The following is a 24,879-nucleotide window of genomic DNA, read 5'->3' on the forward strand; positions in this document are numbered from 1 at the left end:
TGTTAAGAGTTCAAAACCTCTGAACTGCAATTGTGCTGGAGGAATGACACACTATTTTGGCAACTGTGGTTCGAGAATTATAAAAGAAAGTAGCACCTGCATCTGTGTGCAGTCTGTGAAAGAAGAGTGCTGGCTTTAGCCTAAATGCCACCAGGTCAAAGGTCATGTTTCTTTCTACACACCTGTCTGGCCAACTCGAGGAGTGCAGCTGCTTCGGCCAAACCCAGCTGCTGGACCATCTTAAAGAAGACTCCCTCTGTGTTCTGCAGGAGAGTAAAAGGGCTGTCCAATTCCTGGATCACACCATTGTCCAACACCTTAAAGAGCAATACATGTTCTGTTTGAATAAAAATGAGTAAAGTTATTTTTCCGACTCGTTAAAAACACTCACTAATATTCGGTCGCTGTCAATGATTGTGTTCAGGCGGTGGGCAATGGTAACCACTGTACAATCTTTAAACTTCTTTCGGATTGTTTTCTGGATCAGCTCATCCGTCCTGAAGAAAATATTTCCATTCTCGATCATAAAAAGTGCTTTTTAAAGAAGGCCATTACAAGACAAATCAAATAACTTGTTATATCCATTATAACATGAAAAATAACAGCTAACAAAAATCCTCAGAATCCTGCTTGAAATTGTTCCAATTTGTGGCTCATTCATTTTTAAAGTGGTCTTGGGCCTAAAGCCGAGGACAAACTACAATATCCATTTGACTGAACTCATGTTTGAGTCACAAAGTGCACCACAGAAAGACTCAACAAGACTCCACTCATTCAAACATGTTTGAATTGTAAAGCAAAGGGAGGGACCAGTGCTGTGTGTCATTGTCATTATGTTTTGAAAACCAAGCCATGCAATATCCCGTCCACAAACACTATGGTGCTCCACCTTTAATAAAGATTGGGCCAACTGGCAAATATTGGTTTGTTAAGAGATGTAACAATATCCAAACTTTACAGAGCAATTTCTTCACTGCTACTGGCATGCAAATATACTTATCACAAATATATTAAGATCTATGTATATAATTGGCACTTTATATAAAGCCCATTTTGTGGAGTGTCCATAACATCAGAGACGAGCTGGGGTTGTGGTTTTGTTCCATTGTATGGCATTAAACTTTTCTTTGTGAGCAGCAGTCGCTCAGTGGCAGAGTGCTTGTCAAACATTCTTGGTAGAGTGGTCAGATCTACTGACCCAGAGGTGCGATCACAACTGCTCAGTTGAATACTGCCACTTAAAAGTCCACATGACATGTTCTGTTTTTCTAATTATGACTTAATTTAGTAGATCACACCTGAGGTGAATATTTATCATAGCTTTATTTTTGTTTAATTGCAATTAGTGAAGACATTTTGAAAAACAAAAGTTTAAAACTACAGGAAGTGGTACCGAGTTGTAAAACGGAATCCCTGGGTTTTCAAAGGCACGTCGCATATTGATGACATCAGGGACAATTTACACTTAACTGACATCATTTTCTGACATTTTAAATAATCTTTCCTCAAAATAAAAGGTGTTATATCATATTATTGTTTGTCAAATCATAACTTTTCAGTATGTTATAATTGTGGAATTACTTTGCAGCCCAACCAGGAAGTACAATTAAAAACTTTAGGGCCAAATATTTAGTAGAATCTGAAATATAATTGTGTTCAGTACGTTTTACTGAAATGTGTAATCTAACCTGTCATAGACTTGAACCACCTTGCCCCCAGTGTCTGCACACACTTAAAGGCAAATTTACCATTTATCTAGCATTTATTTCAGCTTGGACGCCACTTCACTGATCTGTTCTGTAACTTGGCCTAGCGTCTCCTGCTTGTTTCAATGGAGATGGATATGTTTAATGCCATACTGTGGAACACTGTAGGCAAGGGGATAACATCTTCATGAAGACGAGCTAGAGACACTACAAGGCCAAGTTCCAGGTCAGATCTGCGAAGAGGCGAGCACTCCACAAGAACACGTACACAATGTGCTGCTCTGGCACAGAAGTGTCTGTGTTGTGTGCTGATACCTGGGGTCCACGTTGGCTGTGGCCTCGTCGATGACTAGGATGCGGTTCTTCCTCAAAACAGCCCGTGCCAAACACACGAGCTGCCTCTGCCCCACACTGAAGTTCGAGCCGGACTCGGCCAGAACCGTCTCCAGCCGCCCGGGCAGCTCCTCCACCACAGACTTCAGCTGCACCTGAACATGGGACACCGATGAAGGTCAATACTTAATACTGAGATAAAGGGGCATTTTAGATGCAAACACAAGACAAAATAAATGCAATTAGAGGATACATTATTTATATTGTTACCGCGTTCCCACCAACAAAAAAATATAAAGAAATGTGACAAATTTTTCAAACAGAACCTCACCTACCACACACCTTCCCATTCATTGTCTGACCAATTAAAATGACCCTCTCTTTCCCATTTATTTTTAATCTAATTAGTGGAGTGGCTGCCTGAATCATTTATATAATTTTGTCTCTCGCTTCCTCTCCTTCTCGGTTAACTATTTCTATAGGTTGGGAGTTGGACTCCGAAACACGTTGGACATGTAAAAGTATGTACAATCAGTTGGACTGATTTAAACAGGATTTAAAAAGGAGTTGGACTCCGAAAACACGTTACCCTTTGTGGCTAGATGTTTTAAAAAAAAAAAAAAAAAATTAAATTTAGTTAATTTTATTGTATTTCTGTTTCTGTAATTTCTTTGTGATTTTAAGGATTTTTTCCTGTTGTGTGAAGCACTTTGAATTGCCTTGTGTATGAAATGTGCTCTACATATAAACTTGCCTTGCCTAGGTAGGTTTATGCTTGACGCAAAAAAATTGCAACTAAACAGTTACGCGCCGAAATTAATGAGATTTCATAGCAGCTAGCTCAGATTACTACTGTCGACACAGCATGAAACCCGCGCAGACTATAAATACTGCTAACGTCTTCTCTGCTACCCTCCACATGTCTCATTTCTGTGCGGAATTTACATGCGGGAATTATCCAAGTTTCTCCTTCTTTCTCTATATATTATCACGAGGAGGCGTGTCGAGCGTCCGGCGTGAATTTGGACGCAGCGGTGTGAACGCTTCTTTAAACCATATAAGGACTGGCACCATCCCACTCCAGCCTCCAGCGGCCAAGTCCAGCCTCTTTACGTCAGTGTTAAAGGTCCCATAATCATGCAAAATCGACTTTTCAGAGCTTTTAACCTTCTTACAGTGCTATTGGTACCTCATATATGTGCCCAAAGTGGAAATTTGATTGATTCCTGCAGTCTTTAGCTAGAGAACAGTCTCTATCCTTCCCTTTGGATGGGCAGACAGACGGGGCTTACTGGGAAGCATGCTGCTGCACTCACCAGGCTGACTCATCCTGGTGAGTGCCACAGTGCTTCCCTGTTTCAGTCCATCCTCGAGGAAGCACTCTGTACCTGTAACACTCTTGGGATTTTGTGGGGAAAACTGTAGTTTTAAGTTAAATTTCGCCAGCGGCGGTGCAACCGTGCATCTACTCTGACGTTATACCGTGAGTCCTCCTTTTATGATCTTTTTTAATGTATTTATTTACCTAGAAAAGGGACAGTGCATATTAATGAACATATGAATGTTATGTAGATATGCCAGATTTTAGCTAATATTGTCGTGTTCTAGTAAACTTGAAAATGCTTGTTGGGAAGTGCTATTGTTGTGGGTACAGTTTACCATGAGTTAGTTTGGTGTGTTCAAGAGGTAGAGTTGATAAATAAAGGCAGAGACACAAGCAAACCCGTTTCCAGCGACTTCTTCATGTACCGCTTGTCAAAATATATTACTTTGGCTTTTTCTAAACTTTAATTTTGTATATAGAATATTTTTATGAAATATTTGGAAGATGCAGTAACAACTCAGGTGTACTATTTACAGATTACAGATTAACAAACCTCCAGCTCAGCTGCGGGTATAGCTAATTTCCACATCACATTACGTGTAATGCAACAAGTGTAATGAGTTTGCATTATTCTTTAATTACAAAGTTCAGGGCATTAAAAATGCTATGAATTTCACAAAGCAAACAATAACCCGAAAACCACCAGACTCTCTTTGCACCTGCAAGAGACAAAACTGTCCAGGGCTCTGGGACAAACAGAGCCTTGAGCCGTTTAGACTCAAACTCACTTCTTAAACAATGTCACTTTATTTTAATTACTCACTGCACAGTTCTCTTTCTGCACTACATATGTAAATTCAACTGTAAATTTTGCGTACATAGTAAGCCTATTTTTATTTTTATCCTATAGCAGATTTCAATTGTTTCTTTTTTGCTTTATATGGTTGTTTTATCATTGTTCATTGTTTTATGTTGCACCGTATCACCAAAGCAAGTTCCTATGTTTGTGAATTCTGTTCTGACAAAGGCAATAAACCTTTTCTGATTCTGAGATCATCACTAGTCTGAGTTCATCTACATGCAGCCCCAGATTTCTAAAGTCTGTGCGGAACAGCTCCATTCACTAGTGCTTCAATCTGGAACTGTCTTTGAAAACTGCGCTCATAAAGCCTCTCCTATAGAACAGCAGTCTTGATGCCGCAGGACTGAGTAATTATCGGCCCATCTCTAATCTGCTATTTTTGGTCAAAGTCCTTGAAAAGGTTTTTACAGCTTCACTGGCTTCCTCTTCATAAACGAGTCATTTGATGTTTTGCACCACAGCACTGAGACTGCTCTTTTCAAGGTAACAAATTACATTGTTGAGATTGGTAACGTACAATTCAAGTTAGAAATCTGGGGGTAATAACGGACTCAGACTTCCATCCATCCATTTTCTACCGCTTGTTCCCTTTCGGGGTCGCGGGTGACTGGAGCCTATCCCAGTGACTTCGGGCGGGGTACACCCTGGACAGTGGCCAACTTGTCGCAGGGCCAACACAGAGACACAGACATTACAGACAGTTCACTCTCACATTCATTCACTAGGGCCAATTTAGAATCACAAATTTTGCCTAACACATGCATGTCTTTGGACGGTGGGAGGAAGCCGGAGAACCCGGAGAGAACCCACGGTAACACGGGGAGAACATGCAGACTCCACCCAGAGAGATCATGTGACGTTGGTCTGGTCCGGGAATCGAACCCACGATCTCCTTCTTGGGAGGCAAGAGCGCTAACCGCCTTTGCCACCGTGCACCCCCGGACTCAGACTTGAACTTTTAAAAACAACGTCAAATTAGTAACATCAGCTGCTTTCTACCATGTAAAGTGCAGATGGGGTCAGGTCGGGCCCCCAGTGGTTTAGACACTGGGGGCCCGACTTGACCCCAGTTTCTAAACCAGACTTGATGAGACTTATCCATGCATGTGTCTTTAAATTGCCTTGATAATTAGGCATTTTCCATATAGAACAGTGAATAGATGAGCAGGTTTAGAACAAATTTTACACTGACCTGGAACCTACTAAGTACGGTTTGTAGATCAAAAGTGTAAAATGTTTGCAAAAATAATTACAAATCTAAATAAAATTTAAATAAAATCAAAATTTGTCATCCATTTAAAATGCTTAAAACCAAAACCCATGTAAGTAAGTCTATGGCAATAGTTGTTAGATTGCCATGGAAACATGCTTGCAGATAGAGGTACGCCGCAATGGTTTTTGTTCAGCGTTAATAGTTAATTTTGACAAATCTTCAAACCTTTAGACTGAGAACCAAAGATGGCGGTCCATTCTGTCACAGTCTGCTCATCTCCTGTCTGCTGGTGTCTTTCCACTCTGCCAGTTGGCCACGCCTCCTCATCAGACCCACTCCCTACACCTGTCTCTGCTCCACTCTGACAGTCGGCCACGCCTCCTCATCAGACCCACTCCCTACACCTGTCTCTGCTCCACTCTGACAGTCGGCCACGCCTCCTCATCAGACCCACTCCCTACACCTGTCTCTGCTCCACTCTGACAGTCGGCCACGCCTCCTCATCAGACCCACTCCCTACACCTGTCTCTGCTCCACTCTGCCAGTTGGCCACGCCTCCTCATCAGACCCACTCCCTACACCTGTCTCTGCTCCACTCTGCCAGTTGGCCACGCCTCCTCATCAGATCCACTCCCTACACCTGTCTCTGCTCCACTCTGCCAGTCGGCCACGCCTCCTCATCAGACCCACTCCCTACACCTGCCTCTGCTCCACTCTGACAGTCGGCCACGCCTCCTCATCAGACCCACTCCCTACACCTGTCTCTGCTCCACTCTGCCAGTTGGCCACGCCTCCTCATCAGACCCACTCCCTACACCTGTCTCTGCTCCACTCTGCCAGTTGGCCACGCCTCCTCATCAGATCCACTCCCTACACCTGTCTCTGCTCCACACTGCCAGTTGGCCACGCCTCCTCATCAGATCCACTCCCTACACCTGTCTCTGCTCCACTCTGCCAGTCGGCCACGCCTCCTCATCAGATCCACTCCCTACACCTGTCTCTGCTCCACACTGCCAGTTGGCCACGCCTCCTCATCAGATCCACTCCCTACACCTGTCTCTGCTCCACTCTGCCAGTCGGCCACGCCTCCTCATGAGACCCACTCCCTACACCTGTCTCTGCTCCACTCTGACAGTCGGCCACGCCTCCTCATCAGACCCACTCCCTACACCTGTCTCTGCTCCACTCTGACAGTCGGCCACGCCTCCTCATCAGACCCACTCCCTACACCTGTCTCTGCTCCACTCTGACAGTCGGCCACGCCTCCTCATCAGACCCACTCCCTACACCTGTCTCTGCTCCACTCTGACAGTCGGCCACGCCTCCTCATCAGATCCACTGCCTACACCTGTCTCTGCTCCACTCTGACAGTCGGCCACGCCTCCTCATCAGATCCACTGCCTACACCTGTCTCTGCTCCACTCTGACAGTCGGCCACGCCTCCTCATCAGATCCACTGCCTACACCTGACACAGCTCTGGCTGCATTTAAGCCTGCTCCTGTCTCTGCGCCAGTTTGTTCTCGTATCATGCCTGACTTTCCAGTGGTTTCCCCCCGGACTTATTCCCTGTTGCTGACCTCGCATGTCCCTGACCTGCCTTCCTCATCTCTGCCCTAGATATTACCTCAGCCTTCTGTCTTTGACCACAATTTTCTCCCGTTCCCTCTTTGTAAGACGCCTGCTCGGCTCTGTGGCTAAACCACTTACCACTGGACCTGCCTGCCAGTTGAAAGATCACCGTTAAAATCCACTGTTATAAATAAAGGTCATTACCAAGTGATATTCCGTCTGCCTGTGCTGCTTTTGGGTCCTCACCATACCTGTGACCCATTCAAGTCGATGGCAGCTGCTCAGTGACGCATGTCACCAGTTAGCCTTTAGAACTCTTTGAGGACTGTGGCCCAGAAGTTATGTAGTTTGCTTGTGGCCCGGAAGTTACATAAGTTTGTACCATGTGATTGTGCTGACCAATTAGAGCCAGAGTTACTGGAGCAGTGCAGAGGCCAGTGTGAGATAAAGCGAAATATTAAACTGGTTTTAAGAAAACGGAAGGATTTTGAACCGGAAAAAGTAAATGACCTGATGGTGAGCCAGCTGTAATCATAAAATCAAGCAATTTTCACTCGTGGATCTATAAAAATATGAGGTTCACCTGAAAGTTTATGGTATGGCCTAATGCCGCTTCTTTACTTTTACAACATTTACAATACAGCAGAACATTTGCTCAATAATGCAATTTTGTTTTCAGACGTCAATTTAACAAAGATCTTAATTTTCAACCATGTCATGGCTCAATATTTTAGTGTTATTCAGTGTTTTGTGGTGTTTCGCAAATAAAATATAAAACCACAAACAAATATCTAGTTTGCAAACTTTTTCACTTACAATGGAAATAATTCTAACTCTTATTAAATACATGGAATGTATTTTCTTAAATTTATTTAAGATTTTTATTTTATTAGTTTGATGATCTGTTCTGTTATTAAACCCACGTATCCATAGTTTTACGTCCGCAACTCGTTCATGACACTTCGGCTTGTTCACGGCACTTGCACGAGCTGGGTTAGAGTGGCGCGCTAGAGCGTAGTCGAAGCTAACAGCTTAAAATGTGTTTTAAGACGACTGAAGAATTTTAAACGGAGAAAAAGTTAATGACCTGAAAAAAGGTAAAAAAAATTCAGCTATATCTGACATTTCTGAAAGCTCTAGGTGCCCTGTCAGTCGAACACCAGCAGGTTTTCATTACAATGCGCTCTATGGAAAAACAGCTTTCTGGGCCATGCAATTTCTTTGGCTGCAGTACCAATGAACTGGCCGTTTGCAACATGCTGCGGCTAGCCATACCCTATCCAGTTAATATAATAGATCCATGGGCGAAATGCAAAGACAAACGTTGTGCATGGGCATGTGATATACTGCGGTCTGCAGTTTAGAACCTGCTGCATTGAAATGAGACTTTCTTGGCCCGAACTGACCCCTGGATCACTACCGTGGACGATATTTTTGTGTAAATATCTCATGTCACAACGTAACTCTCACTCGCTAAGCACAATCTCAGGAGCAGATGAGCCAGATGTGAAGACAGACACAGGTAAAACAGCTCACAAAGTGTAATCAAGGACAGAGGGGACAGTAGGGACAGCTGTGATGTGTTTTATGATTAAGCTTCAAAATGCTGTGTGTGTTTTATAATAATCCAACTTATATCCACTGAGAAATTGGTCTAATTAAGTCTCCAGCGTACACATATAGTACACAGTACTATGTGTAAAAAATATCTCATGTTACAATGTGGGTACCTGCGGTTTATTTTTCTTTGTAAATTTTGTAAAAGCGGCTTTTATTCAGAAACGCTCTATAGCCCGAAAAGTATGGTAGTTAAAGATTGAATAGAGGATTATTTGGCGATTTGAGTAATGTAAGTCCTTTTAAAAAAAAAAATGTGCATGCGCACACTCACCCCCACCCTCCTGTTCTTTTCGAGAGGCCGCCTACCATCAAGCCAGCGCCGCTGCATTTGTTTATTAGCACAAACGATCGCATCTCTTGTCTCCCCAGATTTCCGTCTCTTCTGAGCCAGCTCGAACACAGTCTTTCTCTGTCGTCCCTCAGCCATTTTTGTACTTTGTGGTCTGAAGCGTGCTACACTGAAGGAACTCGAACTTTAGCTTTGCTAAACACATACCGGCATATCAACCATGCATGTGCAGCCAAGGGAACGTGCTGGTATCCTGGGAATGAGCCAGAACGAGCCTGCAGGTGTGCAATAGCACACAGGGAAGGGTTGACATGTGGGAGAACTACCCAGCTGTCCACGCCACGAGGAAATGAGACTCTGATTGGTCTATTCAACCTTTAACATGATGCTGCCAACTTTGAGAGAAAATAAGTTCTACACAGACTTAAAAACGGTTTTGGGGCCTCCCAGGGAATTGGTGCATTGTTGACTTGTTGGTGCACATGAACATAGGATATTTTACACAAATCAATCTACTTACTATTTAGCGCCGATACTTTTCCCTCGTTCTCTCTTAAAACCAACAGAGTTTCCGCTGGATCGAAAGTGAGATTACAATGGCAGTGCTGATCAGGTGGGAAAAGAGGGAAAAGTGGGCGGGGTGGAATAAGGTCAATAAGGCTCAAGCTAGAGTCACGTGAGTGAATGTTTAAGAAACATAATAAAAAATAAAAAAAAGTTTAAAATTCACTATGACCACACCTGACCACACCGTATCCGATTAAAGTTTTCAATGAAAGCTGTAGGAGGAGATGCCAAAAGTACGGATTGTATAATTTAGGGCGGGGTCATAATATAATTTTTATTATATATATATATATATATATATATATATGTATATATAATGATATATAAGTCGCACCTGGCTAAAACTATTTAAAAAGGTTTTCGTGAAAAAATGTAATTGGTTAGCTTTCCCGCTGAGTTCCTAATAGAGGTTATAGCTGTTTTTTCTTTATTTCTGTTGATTTGATTAGCCAAATATTTTCCAGATATATTGCTGTGGTGAAAATTCTCGTGACGAAGTCTGTGAATAAGGAATTGGTTTCTTTTGTTTATTATTTGGCCGTGGCTGGAGAGCCGCGGCGCAGTCAAATTGCCGCGCAGTTTCAAGGACCGCGGCATTTCCCTTATAGCCGTTATAGCCTCATGGCTAACCCTAATCCTAACCTTAACCCTAACCTTAACCTTAACCTTAACCTTAACCCTAACCCTAACCTTAACCCTAACCCTAACCTTAACCCTAACCCTAACCCTAACCCTAACCTTAACCTTAACCCTAACCCTAACCTTAACCTTAACCCTAACCCTAACCTTAACCTTAACCCTAACCCTAACCCTAACCTTAACCCTAACCCTAACCCTAACCTTATCCTTATCCTTAACCCTAACCCTAACCCTAACCCTAACCCTAACCCTAACCTTAACCTTAACCTTAACCTTAACCCTAACCTTAACCCGGCGCGGTCTAAAACGGCGCTAAAACGCGGTCAAATAGCGGCGCAGTTTCAGGAGCCGCGGCACGCGGCCGGCACAAAAATAACATGGCAGTTTCGGCCGCGCGCCGCGGCACTGCAGACACTCGCTTATTATTTATTTTTTTCTTAGTTCTTTATGGACGGTTCCTGATGGATTACTTGCATGTAAGATTCTAGTTATTTTATTTTTTCTTCCAGTTGGACTTCCTTTTCCTTCTCTTTTAAAGGACAGAGTATGAAATCATTTTCTCCTGTAATACTGCTAATACTGCAACTTTTTTTTGGCATCGGGCTCCCATTGCCGATTTTTGAGATGTCTTTGAATATTTTTTCACGGGGTCCTCACAATTAGAGCTCACTGAGTTCTAATTTTTGATACTACTCATGCATATTTGTCCTTGTTTAGTACTAGATTTTTGCTTTTTTTCTGGCCCTCAGATACAATTTTAATAAGTCCCTCACCGTGACGATTCTCGTCCTTCGGCTCGGGCGTGTAGTTATACAACTACACGCACATCCTTACACTCATAAGCGGGCATATGCACACATATGTTCAGGTATGGGGTACACTCACTCTATCATGTGAATTACTACTTACACACATAACTGCACTCAGGGGCAGGTACGCGCACGCTTCTCTGTGTGAGGGCCTGGGCGCATAGACATAATCACATCACTACACATACTTTACATGCTTGTGAACAGGCATGGGAGCACAAACCGATCACCCTAACCCAGGCACGCATGCACAATTGTGTGCACACACTGTTCAATCACGTCCTCACTCACACAAGCTCCCACAAAGGGGTATTTTTGTTTAGAATAGGCTACAATGTGAAGATCCAATAGAAAATATCCTAATTTACATAATACATTATAAGATTTGTAAAAAAAAAAAAGAACAAAAATATGCCTAGGTTTGATAGTCAAGATTTTAAAAGGCTTTGCCAAGTCAATTACACTTTTACTTTTAGTCTAAAAAATGTTTTACTTCTGGAACATGAGTGGGGCTTGTTGGGCTTGAGGGCTGCTTGATTATAAATATATTCTGAAACCATAATTTACGTCCTGTCAAAACTTAACCGTCACCATTCATCCAGGGCTTAAATGTTGTTTTTAGTTTGTAAACACAGAGCATGTCAATATTAAATCTCTTATGTGCACTTATGAGACATTTGGGCATGTTAAAAAGGGACCAAACTGGAACAGCAGGTTTGCAACTGTCATTGAATTAAATTTAAACTCGCCTCTTCCAAAGCATTCCACAAGTCTTCATCAGTGTGCTGACAGAAAGGATCCAGGTTCTTTCTCACAGTGTCACTAAACAGCATAGGATCCTGGAACCAAAACGACAATTGATTATAACTATCAATTCACACCAAACTATAGATCAGGGGTGTCAAACTCATTTTGGGCCGCGGGCCGAATTTCGATGCTCAGGCTGGGTCGCGGGCTGAAAAATAAAACTATAAAACTAAAATAAATAGCTTTATATAGCCTAGTAATAGTTATTGGTGAAAGACTGGGTCCATATTCATGCATCAGCAGCAGGAACAGGAATATGGATTTATGACTTGGGTTTTGACAATTCTCTTTTAAAAGCTGAAGGTAAATTCAATAAAAATGTGTTTTAGGGACTTATAATTAAGCAAAAATGTCCAGGAAGAAACCATATAACAGTCCTATTCATTTTTCAATTTATTTTAGGTTCATTTTTTACTTGTGAATAATTGATTTGACAGGAAATTTGAGGGTTACATCTAGGGCTGTGCTCAATATATCGATATCGTTATATATTGTGATGGACTTCTTTGCAATACGTGCATTGATACAGAGATGCGTATCGTGATACACTTAAACAATATCAAGAATATAGACATTTCCGAGATCTACACTTCTGAACCTATAGACTGCTGAATCTGAGGAGCTGAAAATGTGACTTAATTATAGGACATTGTAAACATGATTCTAATTCTAATGCATTTTGTTATCCTATTTAATCAAATCATAATTTTAGTAAACCTTTAACACCGGTTTTAAGGGATATCAATGAATCAGGATGCGTATCGTATTAAGTTGCGTGTATCGGGATACGTTTCATATCGTGGATCATGTATCGAGATACGTATTGTATCGTGAGGTACTAGGCAATACCCAGCCTTAGTTACAGCTTTACTTTTATGTACAACATATTAAACAGCTCGAGAGTTCCCCTTTATAAAATAGTGGACAAAATGGAATAAAGAAAGAAAAGGTCCAAAGTCCCACACGCCGGAAGCATGTTTGACACCCCTTCTATAGATCCATGACGTTCATTTGGGTACACATATTGAGCAGAGTGAGTTCAGACCTGTGGAATGATGGACATCTTCTGGCGCAGGTCATGGAGGCCAATCTCTGACGTTAAAACTCCATCGATGTAAATCTTTCCCTCTGGCTCAGAAAGACGAAACAGAGCCGACACCAGCGAGCTCTTTCCAGCGCCAGTCCTGCCCACAACGCCAACCTGACAAATGCAAAAGGTTTAAGACTTTTCCCTTTATACTCTTTGCACTTGAGAGGCTTTACTTTTCTCAACCAACTCCTTACTTTGCCAACTTCTAAGTATAAACTTCTAATAAGGATGTCAAAATTAATCCATTATGATTATTTATGTAATTGTGTTAATTAAATTGAATAAATACTCCAAAAGGTTAAACCATATAAAATGTGTTGGCTTTCTGTGTTACATTAACACTAATATTATATTTACACAGCTAAAACTAGAGTCATTGTAATATTTTGCACAGTTTAAATGCAAATTTAAATAAGAATAGTTGTGAATATCCTAATATTTTTCTTACCACAATCCTAAAAAAAAAGATTGAGGTATACACTGGTATTCATTATAAGCAAGTTTTCAGGCAAGTGGAGTTCACGAAAATAGAAATAAATTAATTCCAGCTACAGCGTAATGACCATTAAAATGATAATGTAACTTTATTGATCATGAACCTGGAGTATTAGATGCCGTTTGCCAACAGCACACAGAGATCTGAGTTACATATTATGTTCTTTAGGTTCTGTGCCTTTAAATGGTTTGTAAAGCCTTACTTTTTCACTGGGCTGCAAGATGAAGCTGAGATCTTTCAACACAAGGGGCCCATCCACATTGTAGCATAAGTTTACGTTGTTGAAAGTCACCATGCCCTGCCTCGGCCAATCAGGAGGGGGTTTCCGTTCTGTTTCCCATGGTGCCTCACTCTCTAGCTCAGTGTACTCCACCACTCGCTCCACGGAGGTCATCTGGGTGCAGAGGGGGGTTATATATATGTAGATATACATATTTGTATACCTTATTGCTGAATTGCTTTTTAAAAAATAAACTTTGAATAAGTGTTGAAGTCAGACCATGTTCTCCACTTCTGCACTTTGTCTGACCATCCACTGAAAGTTGCCCACAAGTGTCATAGCGTATGTCAGCGCCAGGCCCACCTCTCCAGCCTGCAAACCTACAGCAACAACATGGACATTCTTAAAGAGGCACTATGGAACTTTTCTCCCGGAGTAAAAAATAAATACATTTCAATCAAATGTTCTCACCATTTCTAAGTAAAATACAGCTAAATGCAGTAAGTGTGACGAATATTGCGCAAATGCCATCGAGCCGCAGTGCAAACCAACGGGATGTCATCAAGAATAAAAACCAGGTCCCTAGAAACATTTTCTATTAAGATGATCATTTTTGTAGATTTGAATTTGCGCTATGGTTAATTTAAAAAAGGAAACATGCAAACCTGAGTGAACATCCTGATAAGAATCAAACTGCTCCTGTAATCTGTCTGCAGCTCTGAACGCTCGGATTGTCCACAAACCCTGAAGAGACGAAGACAGGTGGGAGAACACGGGGCTACGGGCTGCAAGGAAATCAACAAGGGTATTCAAGGTCACGTGTTTTTCGTACAGGAAGCCCCAACAATGGAAGTGAATTGACTTACTGGTAGCCTCAAGGCGTTTAATATCCCGTGAGGTGTGGAGGTAGAAACGTCTCAAATACAAAAACAGAAGCAGAAGAAACAGGACAGGAACCAGGATGAGAGGGATTACTGAGGCGGCCACGGCGATTATTCCAGTGTTACGCAAAATTAACTATTGACAAAAAGACAGAGAGGAAAACACAAAAACTTAAAGGGATTTGTATAATATTGTTCAATAAATGAGGTGAGGTGTTCTATGTTTGTCGTGTGTACCATTTATTTGCACAAGTGGAGAACCTTTTCAAAACAATAGTATATTTGAGCTCTAGTGGGTCTTCTAAATATACTATATAATATAATATACTAAACATTTTGTGTTAATTATTTACTGACACATTTAAAAATACTATTTATTTCCTTGTGCCAATAATTTTTCAATTGATTTTTCTTTTTCTAATGGAAATAGAATGTGAAGAGTATATTTACACAATCAACATTAAAATTACAACTAATTATATTATTATTAGTATAGAAAATTGTTAACACACACAAAAAAGGTTATTTCCATAGGTTTTAAAATATAAAATAATATACATAGAGCAAATCTATTACAAGAGAAAACACCAAAATGACCACTATTGCAAATTCACTAGTGACACAGACACAGTGACATTATTTACCGTACACTTTTTGTTTTGTTTTATTGGAGGGTGTGTGGCAGAACAAAAAAGTAAGCGAAAACAACAAAAACATGTACCTGGTAAAAATCCTCAAAAGTTAAGGGTAGCTGGGAGTCCATTTGGCTGATGTCTTTGGTAAATCTATTTAAAATTCGTCCTACAGGAATAAATGAAAAAAACAACAACAACAACATACTATTACATCTGTCGTTATCTAAGGCTATACATCCAAATAAATGGACCGACCAATGGGGTTGACATCGAAGAAGCGCACAGGTGAGTGGAGTACAGCACTAAACATGTTGTTATGAAGAGTTTGGGAGGATCGAACCAGGCCATGGAAAATCATTAAACTCCTTGCGTATCCAAAGACAACCGCAGCTATGGTCAAACCTGTAAGTGCAACATAAGGCCTTCTTTGGAGGAGTTTTAGTTTATACAGATAAGGTCATATGAGAGCAAAAGTAACCTGAATATATGCTGAGGTAGAAATTCAGATTTGAGTCCAGATGTGAGGTGGTTTCATTGTGGATATTTCGAATGCATTCTTTTGTGGTGTTTGTAGCCTGTCCATTTGACCTGCAGAGAAACATGAACACATTAGCCAGACCAATGTATAATAAATAATATATAAGGTGGACTATGTAACTACGGTATTCCAGTGGGGGGTTCGCCACGTGCTTGTCTCCATGGAGATGCCAGAAAAGGTACACAGTATAGCATTATTCAACTAAAATGGTCTTATTTGTCAAAAAATACCTTCAAAATCATACATTCTTACAGTGAGCAGGTATTGCCTCTTCACAGATCTGATATGTAACTTTGTCTTGTGTCTGTTTGTCCCAATCTGTTTTTTTTCCAACTCAATAGCATAGAAACTGGACTTTTAAAAATCACTCTGGTGACTCTGGTTTACCATTAATCCTCATACTCCTCACTTTAACGGCAGCCACTGACATAATTTCACACAGCACTCAAATCTATTATTATCTTCCACACTCCTCTCTCCTGGTTCACATCGTCGCAATCAGTTCATTCAACTCAAATTTCATAAATCCAACCCCTTTTCAGTCACTGCCTCAAGGCTCTGTCCTTGGGCCCCTCATATTCATCTTCATTCTCCCACAAGATCTCATCTTCTGCAAGCACAACAACTTTCACTGTTAAGCGGATAACACCCAGCTCAACCTCTCCACAAAAGGCAAGGTAAGTTTATTTGTAGAGCACAATTTGTACACAAGGCAATACACAACAGGGAAACATGTATTATAAAGACATGACAGAAATCACAAAACTGTTTAAGACATAAAAGAGTCATATGCACAGCTAAACAAAACCGTTTTTAGCTTACATTCTAACACTGTCAGAGTAGAAGTCTATCTCACATCTTCAGCAAGAATGTTCCAGATTTTAGCTCCATAAAACTGAAACGCAGATTCCCCGTGTTTAGTCCTGACTCTGGGCACCAGCAGGAGGTCGGTCCCTGAGGTTCTCAGAGTCCGAGATGGTTCATATGGCACTGACATGTCTGAGATGTACTTTGGTGCTAGGCCATGGAGAGACTTGTACACAAGCAGAGCTGCTTTAAAGTCTATTCTCTGAGCCACAGGAGCCAGTGCAGAGACCTGAGAACAGGACTAATGTGATCATACTTCCTGGTTCTAGTCAGGACCCGAGCAGCAGCGTTCTGGATGTACTGCAGCTGTTTTACAGCTCGTTTGGGTGAGCAGGCCGTTACAGTAGTCTAAACTACTGGAGACAAACGCATGGATAAGTCTCTCCAAGTCTGGTTTAGACAATATACTTTAGATTTTTTTTAGCAGGTAAAAAGCAGATCATTTTATTGATTTGACATCCCTGTTAAAGGTCTAGTCCGAATCCATTATTACCCCCATATTTTAACTTGATTTGTAGGTTTTAGAGCAAGACTCTGGAGGTGACTGCTATTATGTTCTTTTTGTTTCTTTAGGCCAAAGGAAATAATTTCGGTCTTATCGGAGTTCAGCTGGAGAAAGCTGTTTTGCATCCACACACAGATCTGTTGGATACAGTAACAGAGTGAATCTACTGGTCCATATTCACATAAAACATAAATGAAACATAGATCTGTGTGTTGTCTGCATAATTGTGATAGCCCAGTTGATAAGCAGCGAAAATGTGTCCTAACGGCAGCATGTAGAGGATGAACAGAAGGGATCCCAGGATTGACCCTTGGGGCACTCCACAGGTCAGGGGCATGTGGTCTGAGACACACCAATTTTACCAATTTCAACAAAGTACAACCAATTTAGGGCAGTACCAGTGATGCAGAACAGATTAAGACTGAGGCTTTGTTTATTCGGGTGTCATTTGTCACGTTGACAAGAACAGTCTCAATGCTAAGATTTAAAACCTGACAGGAAAACATCAAATGAGTTGTTTATTAAGAGGACATCAGTGAGCCCTTTTCAAAGACTTAAATATGGGCCGGTAATTACTCAGTCTTGCCGCATCAAGACTGCTCTTATTTAGGAGAGACTTTATGCCCGCAGTTTTTAAAGTCCTTTGGAATGTTCAAGACTGAAGCGACATGTTAAGTATGTGAGTGAATGGTGCTAACAAACTGTTCAGCACAGACTTTAGAAATCTGGTGAATAACACAGGGTTGCCAGGCTGCTTACAACAGCCTTGGTGACCCGGCCCGGCGGTTTCTCCCATGCATGCTACACAAAAGTCTGATGTTTCTGTGTCGTTTCATATTCTAAGTTGAATTGTGTTTTCTGTGTGTTAAGGAATAGCATTGGTGTATGTAGGTGTCAAACTCAATTGCACAGGGGGCCAAAATTTAAAACACACTTTAGGTCCCGGGCTAAACAGAACATTTATTGAAGACACAAAAGCTAAATGTTTTTTGAACATAAATATGAATAAAAACAGACAGGAATGCTCTGGAATAAATAAACTTTAAATAACTTAAAATATCTTGTTCTCCATAAAAATATATTCTGTCAAAATTATACGTATAAGTCAGAAATATGAACATGCTGCAAAAGACGCCTCCGTCTCAATGCTGCAAATATGGAGTGAATAAACTCTGCAATTCTTTTTTTGTTTTTCAAAGTCACCAAAGCGCTGTGCGAACTCCGTGCGCAGTGCGCTCAGTTAATCAGCAAAGTACGTATTTGGGAACACTGTTGCGCCAACTTGGTTCAGCATTACTTGGCAACAGGGAAAGTGGGGCAAGTTGCACTGGTGCATTTGTGTCTCCCATGAAAGCAGCTGCACTTGAAATGCTTTCACTGCGTCATACATGTCAGTGATCATGAGGTCACGTCCCTGGAGCTGGAGGTTTAAGGCATTGAGATTAGCTGTTATGTCAGCCAGAAACGCCAACTCACATTTCCACTTTTCATCCCGCAAAACAGTGGAGTCTTTTCCTTTACTGTCCATGAACTGACAGATTTCGTTGCTGAGCTCAAAAACTCTGTTGACAACTTTTCCCTGACTTGGCCAACACTGTGTGATAAGGAATGTTGACAAACTCTGAACCTATCTCCCGTAGAAAGGACTGAAATTGCCGGTGATTTAAACCTTTACTTAGGATAAAGTTTACGGTTTGCGTTACAGTGCTCATTACATGGTCCATCTTCAGGACTTTGCCACATAGTGCTTCCTGGTTACTAATTAGCTTCTAAAAGAGTTTTGCAAGGCTGGATAGTTTTGAGATTGGACAGAAATTATTCAAATATTTTTTTCTGGCCTCCTTTGTGCAAAAGGAGAACAAAAGCAGTTTTCCATAGTAATGGGATACTTTCAATGTGAATTGTGAGATTAAAAACATGAGCTAAACAATTTCCTATTAGTGGGGCTGATAACAAAAGTAACCTAGGTTTGAGGGTGTCAGCTCCAGTGGACACCCTTTTTTGGATCTATAGAGAGCAACATATTTAATACTTCCTACTGTGTAAAGGGCTTAAGGGAAAATACTTGATCAACAGGTCAATTCTCATGTATTGGGGTAACAGCATCAGATGGAGCAGCAGCATCAAAGATATTTCCAGAGTCAGCAAAGTGCTGATTAAACACATCACAAATATATGTTTTGTTGTCAAAGCTGATTGAATCTTTAATCATTTCATTTGGTAAAGAGGGAGTAGAGTTTTGCGATTAGGATTTAACCATTTGCCAAAGTTTTTCAGAATTTGAATTGTGATTTTGTAAAAGTATTAACGTAGTAAGATGTTTTGGCTTTACAAACAGAAGAGACATATTTATTGCGTTTATGACAAAACTGCTGCCAATCTGCTGCTGATTTGGTTGCCCTGGCTTCTGCCCAGGCTTTGTCACGATCTCGAAATAATGCAGCAATCTCTGGACAGAACCAGGCATTTTTGACTCTTTTAAGAGGGGCTTGTTTATCAGTAATATCATCAAATGTTTTAATGAAAAAGTCCAGTGCTGTGTTGGGTTCTGGGATACTAGTGTCAATGTCACTATAGAACTGATCAGGCAGAAATGCTTATAGGACCTGTTATACTTAATTTGGATTCAATACATTTTGGGTTCCGCACACACCCAACAGGACAGTGGTCACTAAAATCAGGGGGAAATACACCACTACATTTATAACTCTGAGGCTTGTTGCTTAAGATAATGTCCAGTAATGTTGCTTTAAGTGAGTCTTTAGGGTAAGATAGGGTGGGTCCAGTAATAAGTTGTGTGAGGTTGAATTCGTTACAATGTTTTTTTAGAGTGTTAGAAAGTTTTGGACAACCAATTGATGTTCATGTCACCAAAAACACGTAACTCCAGCTCAGTAACTCCAGCTCACCGACAGGTGCAGATGGAGGACAATAAAACACTACAACTGTCATTTTCCCAGTATTATTTTTATCCGGATCCACCTCTAGAGCTATGTATTCAAAACGTTTTGACTTGGGAGACTTTGGAATTTACAGTTGCAGTAAAACAATATTTTATTAATATTACTACTCCACCTCGTTTATTGGGTCTCAGCGGAATATTATAAATGTCCAATGAAATGTGTGCATCTGAGATCCTGGAGGTTAACCATGTTTCAGAGAATACAAATATATCAGGATTTGCTTGTTTTGCCCACACTCTAATAAAGTCTATTTTTGATTGAAGACTTCGTACATTCATCTTGAAAGGACTATTAATGCTTTCATCAGCTCTAGAATAGACTTATTGCAATGAACTTTATGTCGGTGTCTCCCAGTCTGCCCTCGGACGTCTTCAGCTTATACAGAACGCTGCGGCGCGTTTTCTACACCCAGACGTCAACACATCACCCCAGGTCTTTTTGCTCTCCGTTGGCTTCCCGTTTCTTTTGAAAATGATTCTAAATTTTAGTTTTTTGTTTTTTAAGCTCTAAATGGCCTGGAACCTCCTTATCTGGTCGAGCTTCTGTCCGCCCGAAACTCAAGCAGGGCTCTAAGGTCAAAATCAAATCAGCTTCTGCTGGAAGTCCCCAGAGCCAGACTCAAGCACTAGGGGATCGAGCCTTCTTTGTAGTTGGTCCCAGACTCTGGAACAAACTGCCCCCGACATGCGCACCATCACATACTTTAGCCTATCTATCTAGGCTTAAAACTCAGACTGGCTTTTAACACTCTGTAATGTAGTGACACTTTATTTTGTACAGATGGTTTTTACCATATTTTCCAGACTAAAGTTGCACCTTTTTTCATAGTTTTGGCCGGGGTGCGACTTATACTTATATTTATACTTCAGAGCGACTTGTATGTGATATTATTTGTTATTTTCACACTTGCAACCGCATTTCATACTCCAGTGCAACTTAGATGTGTTTTTTTTCTTCTCTATTATGCATTTTTTGGCTGGTGCAACTTATACTCAGGTGCGACTTATAGTCCGGAAAAATACTGTACTTAGTTTTATGTTTTGCATTGCCTTGATTTTTATTGTGAAGCACTTTGATCACTTTGAGTGTTGTAAATGGCTCTATAAATAAAGGTTGATTGATTGTCTGTGAGCATTTGAATTCAGCATACCTGATTGTCACACACTGACTGCTACAGATGAAAGAGTGAGGTCGGTGTTAAAAGAGAGAAGACAAGGTCCATACATATTTGTATGAAGTCGATCACGTTTAAACGGACTTTGCAGGAAAACGTGCTGCTATCCTGGGAACAAGCCAGAACAAGCGTGCAGTAGCACGCATGGAATGATTGACATGTGGAAGAACTAATTGGCTGTCCACGCCACAAGGAAATGAGACTCAGATTGCGCGCCAAAAATCCTCTATTATTCCTTTAAGTTTCTCAGAGCGACCACAGAAGACACAGACGGGTGATGATCCAGGTTGTTTGAAGCGGTGGTGTTTATATCCTGCACGAGGGCACCAGGATGACAGGAGGTGTAGCCCTTTTGCACGCACACATCTCTCACCATGGATGAGTACTGTGGGTTTCTGTTTCTATTAGAACTACATTTCCCTGTGTCTTTGTCAAGCCATGTTTTAGTTAAAAACTTAAATCAAGATTATAAGAAGAAATTAAATGATTAAGAAAGAATTAAAACCTCACTTTGACCAACCTCCCTTAAAATCATTTCCTGGTTATTTCTTAAACTGAACAGCTCTAACTCTGAAGACCTTCTCACAGGCCACTCTCTCCATTTCCAATGTTTTTCTCAATGATTCCACCATTCTTCCTTACTATCCCTCAGGTCAAGAGTCTAGGCATTATCCATGACTTTTCTCTTCCCTTCGATCACACATAAATAACATCACCCCATTTTCATCTTCATAACATTATCTCTGTGCTTCTTCCACTCACACCACTGCAATACTTAATCCAATAAGGATCATTATTGCATAGCTTATAGTCAGTCCTTTATTTTAATGTTGTACTTTGACAATGTCGGCACGTTACAGTAACACCAGTGACACTTCTGGGGAAGTGGAAGGAGTGTAGTCGAAACTGTCAAGGTACGACACTAGACTGGCTATAAGAAATCCAAAAGACCACTGCCATTCTTGACTACAGCCTTGTAACCACCCGCATCGAATACTGTAACGCTCTCCACTTTGGTCTCCCCAACACATCCCTCCAGAAACTGTAGCTTCTTCAAAACTCGCAACCCGCATTATCACTGGGAAACTCGCCAACCATCACAACACCCACGTCCTCAAACAACTTTATAGGTTCCCCATAAAACAAAGAATCAACATCAAAATTCTCACCACATTCAAAGCTATTTATGACCTAGCCCCAAAGTACATCTCTGACCTTGTTGTTTATTACAGTATCCTGTTACAAAATGTTTCAAAAAGGCCCTTTTAATTTTATACAGTGGAACTTTCAAGCCAAACATCTCCATGAAGACAAGCATGTGGTGCACCTCTCACCAGAAGTTTGAGTGCACCTTAAAGATTACAAGTATAAGGTTTATGCAACGTAAGACGCTTATTCTCACCAGTACACCAGCCACCAATCCTGTAGGATATATGCAGCCTGTGGAGACACAGCACAAACTAGGCAAACTTACTCACCGCATTCTTTACAGTTGAGTAATAACAGTGCCTTACCTCAGCTACAATACTGAGCAGTACAATAGCCAGTAGAACCACGTAACTACAGCTTGCAGTGAAGTACCGCGCATAAATTTTACAGCCAACATTTCCTTCGACACGCGTTTCCTCCACAATGGTATGAACAGTTTCCACCTGGAAAAAAAGACACACATAAGGTTAACTTCATGCATGACTACTTGGTGAGTGATGAAATATAGACGGTTTATTCTTGTTACAGCCCTGGCCATAGACATCCTGGCTGATATAAACCCAATTGCTGACAGCTGATTGATCCATATTGTTTTTTCTAACTCTAAAACCAGAGCGAGAGCTGTGTGGAGCTCATTACTGTAGTGATTAGTTGGCTCAAAACTAAAGACATTATTGTACCATAAGTAAATGCAGCAATTCATTTTCTTTTTTATATCTAAAAAGAAAATAAGACAAATTACTGCAACCTTTGTGATTTTATATTTGCAACAATGCAACAATTAAAATAGCAATTTGAGGCCCAACCAAAACACACCTTTTAAACAACACCTACTGGATGCTCATGGCTTTCTTGCTGCAGGAGGCTGCTGTGAGAGTTTTGGGAGTGATTTGTGGATCTACTCCTGATCGAAGGTTTGTCTGGCTCAACGGCACGAAGCCCCTGCTCCTCGTCACTCTTCAGTAAAGAGACCATGTCGAATCCAGATCCGTTCAGCCGTTGGTATGTTCCCTGAGCCATAATGCGACCCTGCCACACAAGCATACATTTAAGTTGAACAGAAGGTATAGCATGTAATAATAGAATTATAATACCAGCATTCTGAGACAGAGAGTCTCTTTTAATCAACGGGATTGCGATCAGATTTGCAACTATTTTCTCAATCAAGAATTTGCACAAATAATTTGCATTTGAAAGTACCGTACATTTAAACATTCATTGTGAACGTAAAACAGTCCATACTACAAAGTCAGAAGACATTTTATACAAGACCCTAGTTGCAGTTTTTGCAATTTGCAAACTAACTATTACATAACAATTTTCATTGACTGCAATTAATCATGTAACCCTATTCACAAATACTTTCAGTTATTGTGTACAAACCTCCTTCAAGGCAATGATGTGGTCAGCCCCTTTCAGATACTGTAGCTGGTGAGTGACCAGGATGCGGCACTTGTTCTTTAGTAAACCTCGGATACAGCTGTTCAGGCATACATTAGCAACTTAGCACCACGGTACTTTATAAGAAGGACATAAGATTCAAAACAGACAGACAACTCACTGATCAAAAAGATACTTTCCAACCTCAGCATCAACAGCACTTAAGGGATCATCCAGGAGGTAGATGTCGGCATCCTGATACACGGCTCTACAAACATACACTTAATTCAAAACAATAACTACCATATACATAGACGTTCACCGCACACTGTTCTGAATTTCCTCAAACCGTCAAAACATTCAAGATGGCAGTAGCATTGGATAGTTGTTACCATAATGTGCTGTTGACCTCACAAACAGACATCTCTATCTCATCTCTTTTTTTGACAGTCTACTGAATTTGGAACTACCAGCTTGAAGTGAAGCAAATGGAAAGTGATAATGTATGATAATGCAACCTAGAAATACGATGCAGTAATTTAATTAAAACAATACCTGGCCAGGTTGACCCGTGCCTTTTGCCCTCCGCTCAGAGTGGCCCCTTGGTCTCCAACTACCGTCAAGTCTCCATTAGGGAGCAGTTCCATGTCCTACACAAAATAAACATTTAACCAAGGCCCTAAATCAATACAAAAATAAATCAGATGTGTAGTTGAGTCTCACCCTCTTCAGCGCACAGGCCTTGAGGACCCTCTCATACTTCTGGGGGTTCAGCTCTTTTCCAAACAGGATGTTGCTGCGAATGGTTCCAGGAAAGACCCAGGGCAGCTGAGAGGCATATGCCAGCTGACCTCTGACTGTCAATGCTCCTGAGTCACGAGGAAGTTCCCCCAAAACAGCACTGAGCAGAGAAGACTGGACAGAGAAGCTATGGGTTAAGATCAATGGACTGGCCGTCCATCTGTATTGCTGGGTCTCAGGTGACATCACAACATTCCATAGGATTATAAATTAAATATATTGGTGGTTTTCAGATTCTACTTTTTGTATCAAAAAACCTTCTATAGTGTAGTTAAATGGTTATATTAGATAAATGGTATTTGCAATAGCTATTTATCTTCATTTTGGTAGCATGGTTTTTATTTTCCCGCTGCTCTTGTACTCTGCTTTGGCACACTGGAA

General features: G+C 41.0%; 1 protein-coding gene across 1 annotated transcript in view; it reads right to left on the reverse strand.

Annotated features, from left to right (window-relative positions):
* Positions 1-108: 108 nt before the first annotated feature.
* Positions 109-24,879, reverse strand: part of LOC140377737 (ATP-binding cassette sub-family C member 4-like) — a 31,419-nt gene continuing 6,648 nt past the window's right edge. The window contains exons 11-30 of the mRNA XM_072463319.1: positions 24,421-24,612; positions 24,253-24,347; positions 23,879-23,965; positions 23,701-23,797; positions 23,152-23,346; positions 22,623-22,760; positions 22,511-22,548; positions 15,540-15,649; positions 15,317-15,463; positions 15,148-15,227; positions 14,412-14,562; positions 14,211-14,330; positions 14,017-14,127; positions 13,825-13,925; positions 13,528-13,719; positions 12,785-12,940; positions 11,682-11,771; positions 2,022-2,194; positions 392-497; positions 109-317 (exon numbers count right to left, since the gene is read on the reverse strand). Of these exons, the coding sequence (XP_072319420.1) occupies positions 156-317; positions 392-497; positions 2,022-2,194; positions 11,682-11,771; positions 12,785-12,940; positions 13,528-13,719; positions 13,825-13,925; positions 14,017-14,127; positions 14,211-14,330; positions 14,412-14,562; positions 15,148-15,227; positions 15,317-15,463; positions 15,540-15,649; positions 22,511-22,548; positions 22,623-22,760; positions 23,152-23,346; positions 23,701-23,797; positions 23,879-23,965; positions 24,253-24,347; positions 24,421-24,612 (2,541 nt within the window). The 3' untranslated portion in view covers positions 109-155. The remainder of the gene's footprint in view (positions 318-391; positions 498-2,021; positions 2,195-11,681; positions 11,772-12,784; positions 12,941-13,527; positions 13,720-13,824; positions 13,926-14,016; positions 14,128-14,210; positions 14,331-14,411; positions 14,563-15,147; positions 15,228-15,316; positions 15,464-15,539; positions 15,650-22,510; positions 22,549-22,622; positions 22,761-23,151; positions 23,347-23,700; positions 23,798-23,878; positions 23,966-24,252; positions 24,348-24,420; positions 24,613-24,879) is intronic.

Source organism: Eucyclogobius newberryi, unplaced genomic scaffold (genome assembly GCF_026437365.1).
Source record: "Eucyclogobius newberryi isolate DKJ021-1_F unplaced genomic scaffold, fEucNew1.0.hap1 SCAF_1, whole genome shotgun sequence".
In the NCBI taxonomy this organism is placed as follows: Eukaryota; Metazoa; Chordata; class Actinopteri; order Gobiiformes; family Gobiidae; genus Eucyclogobius; species Eucyclogobius newberryi.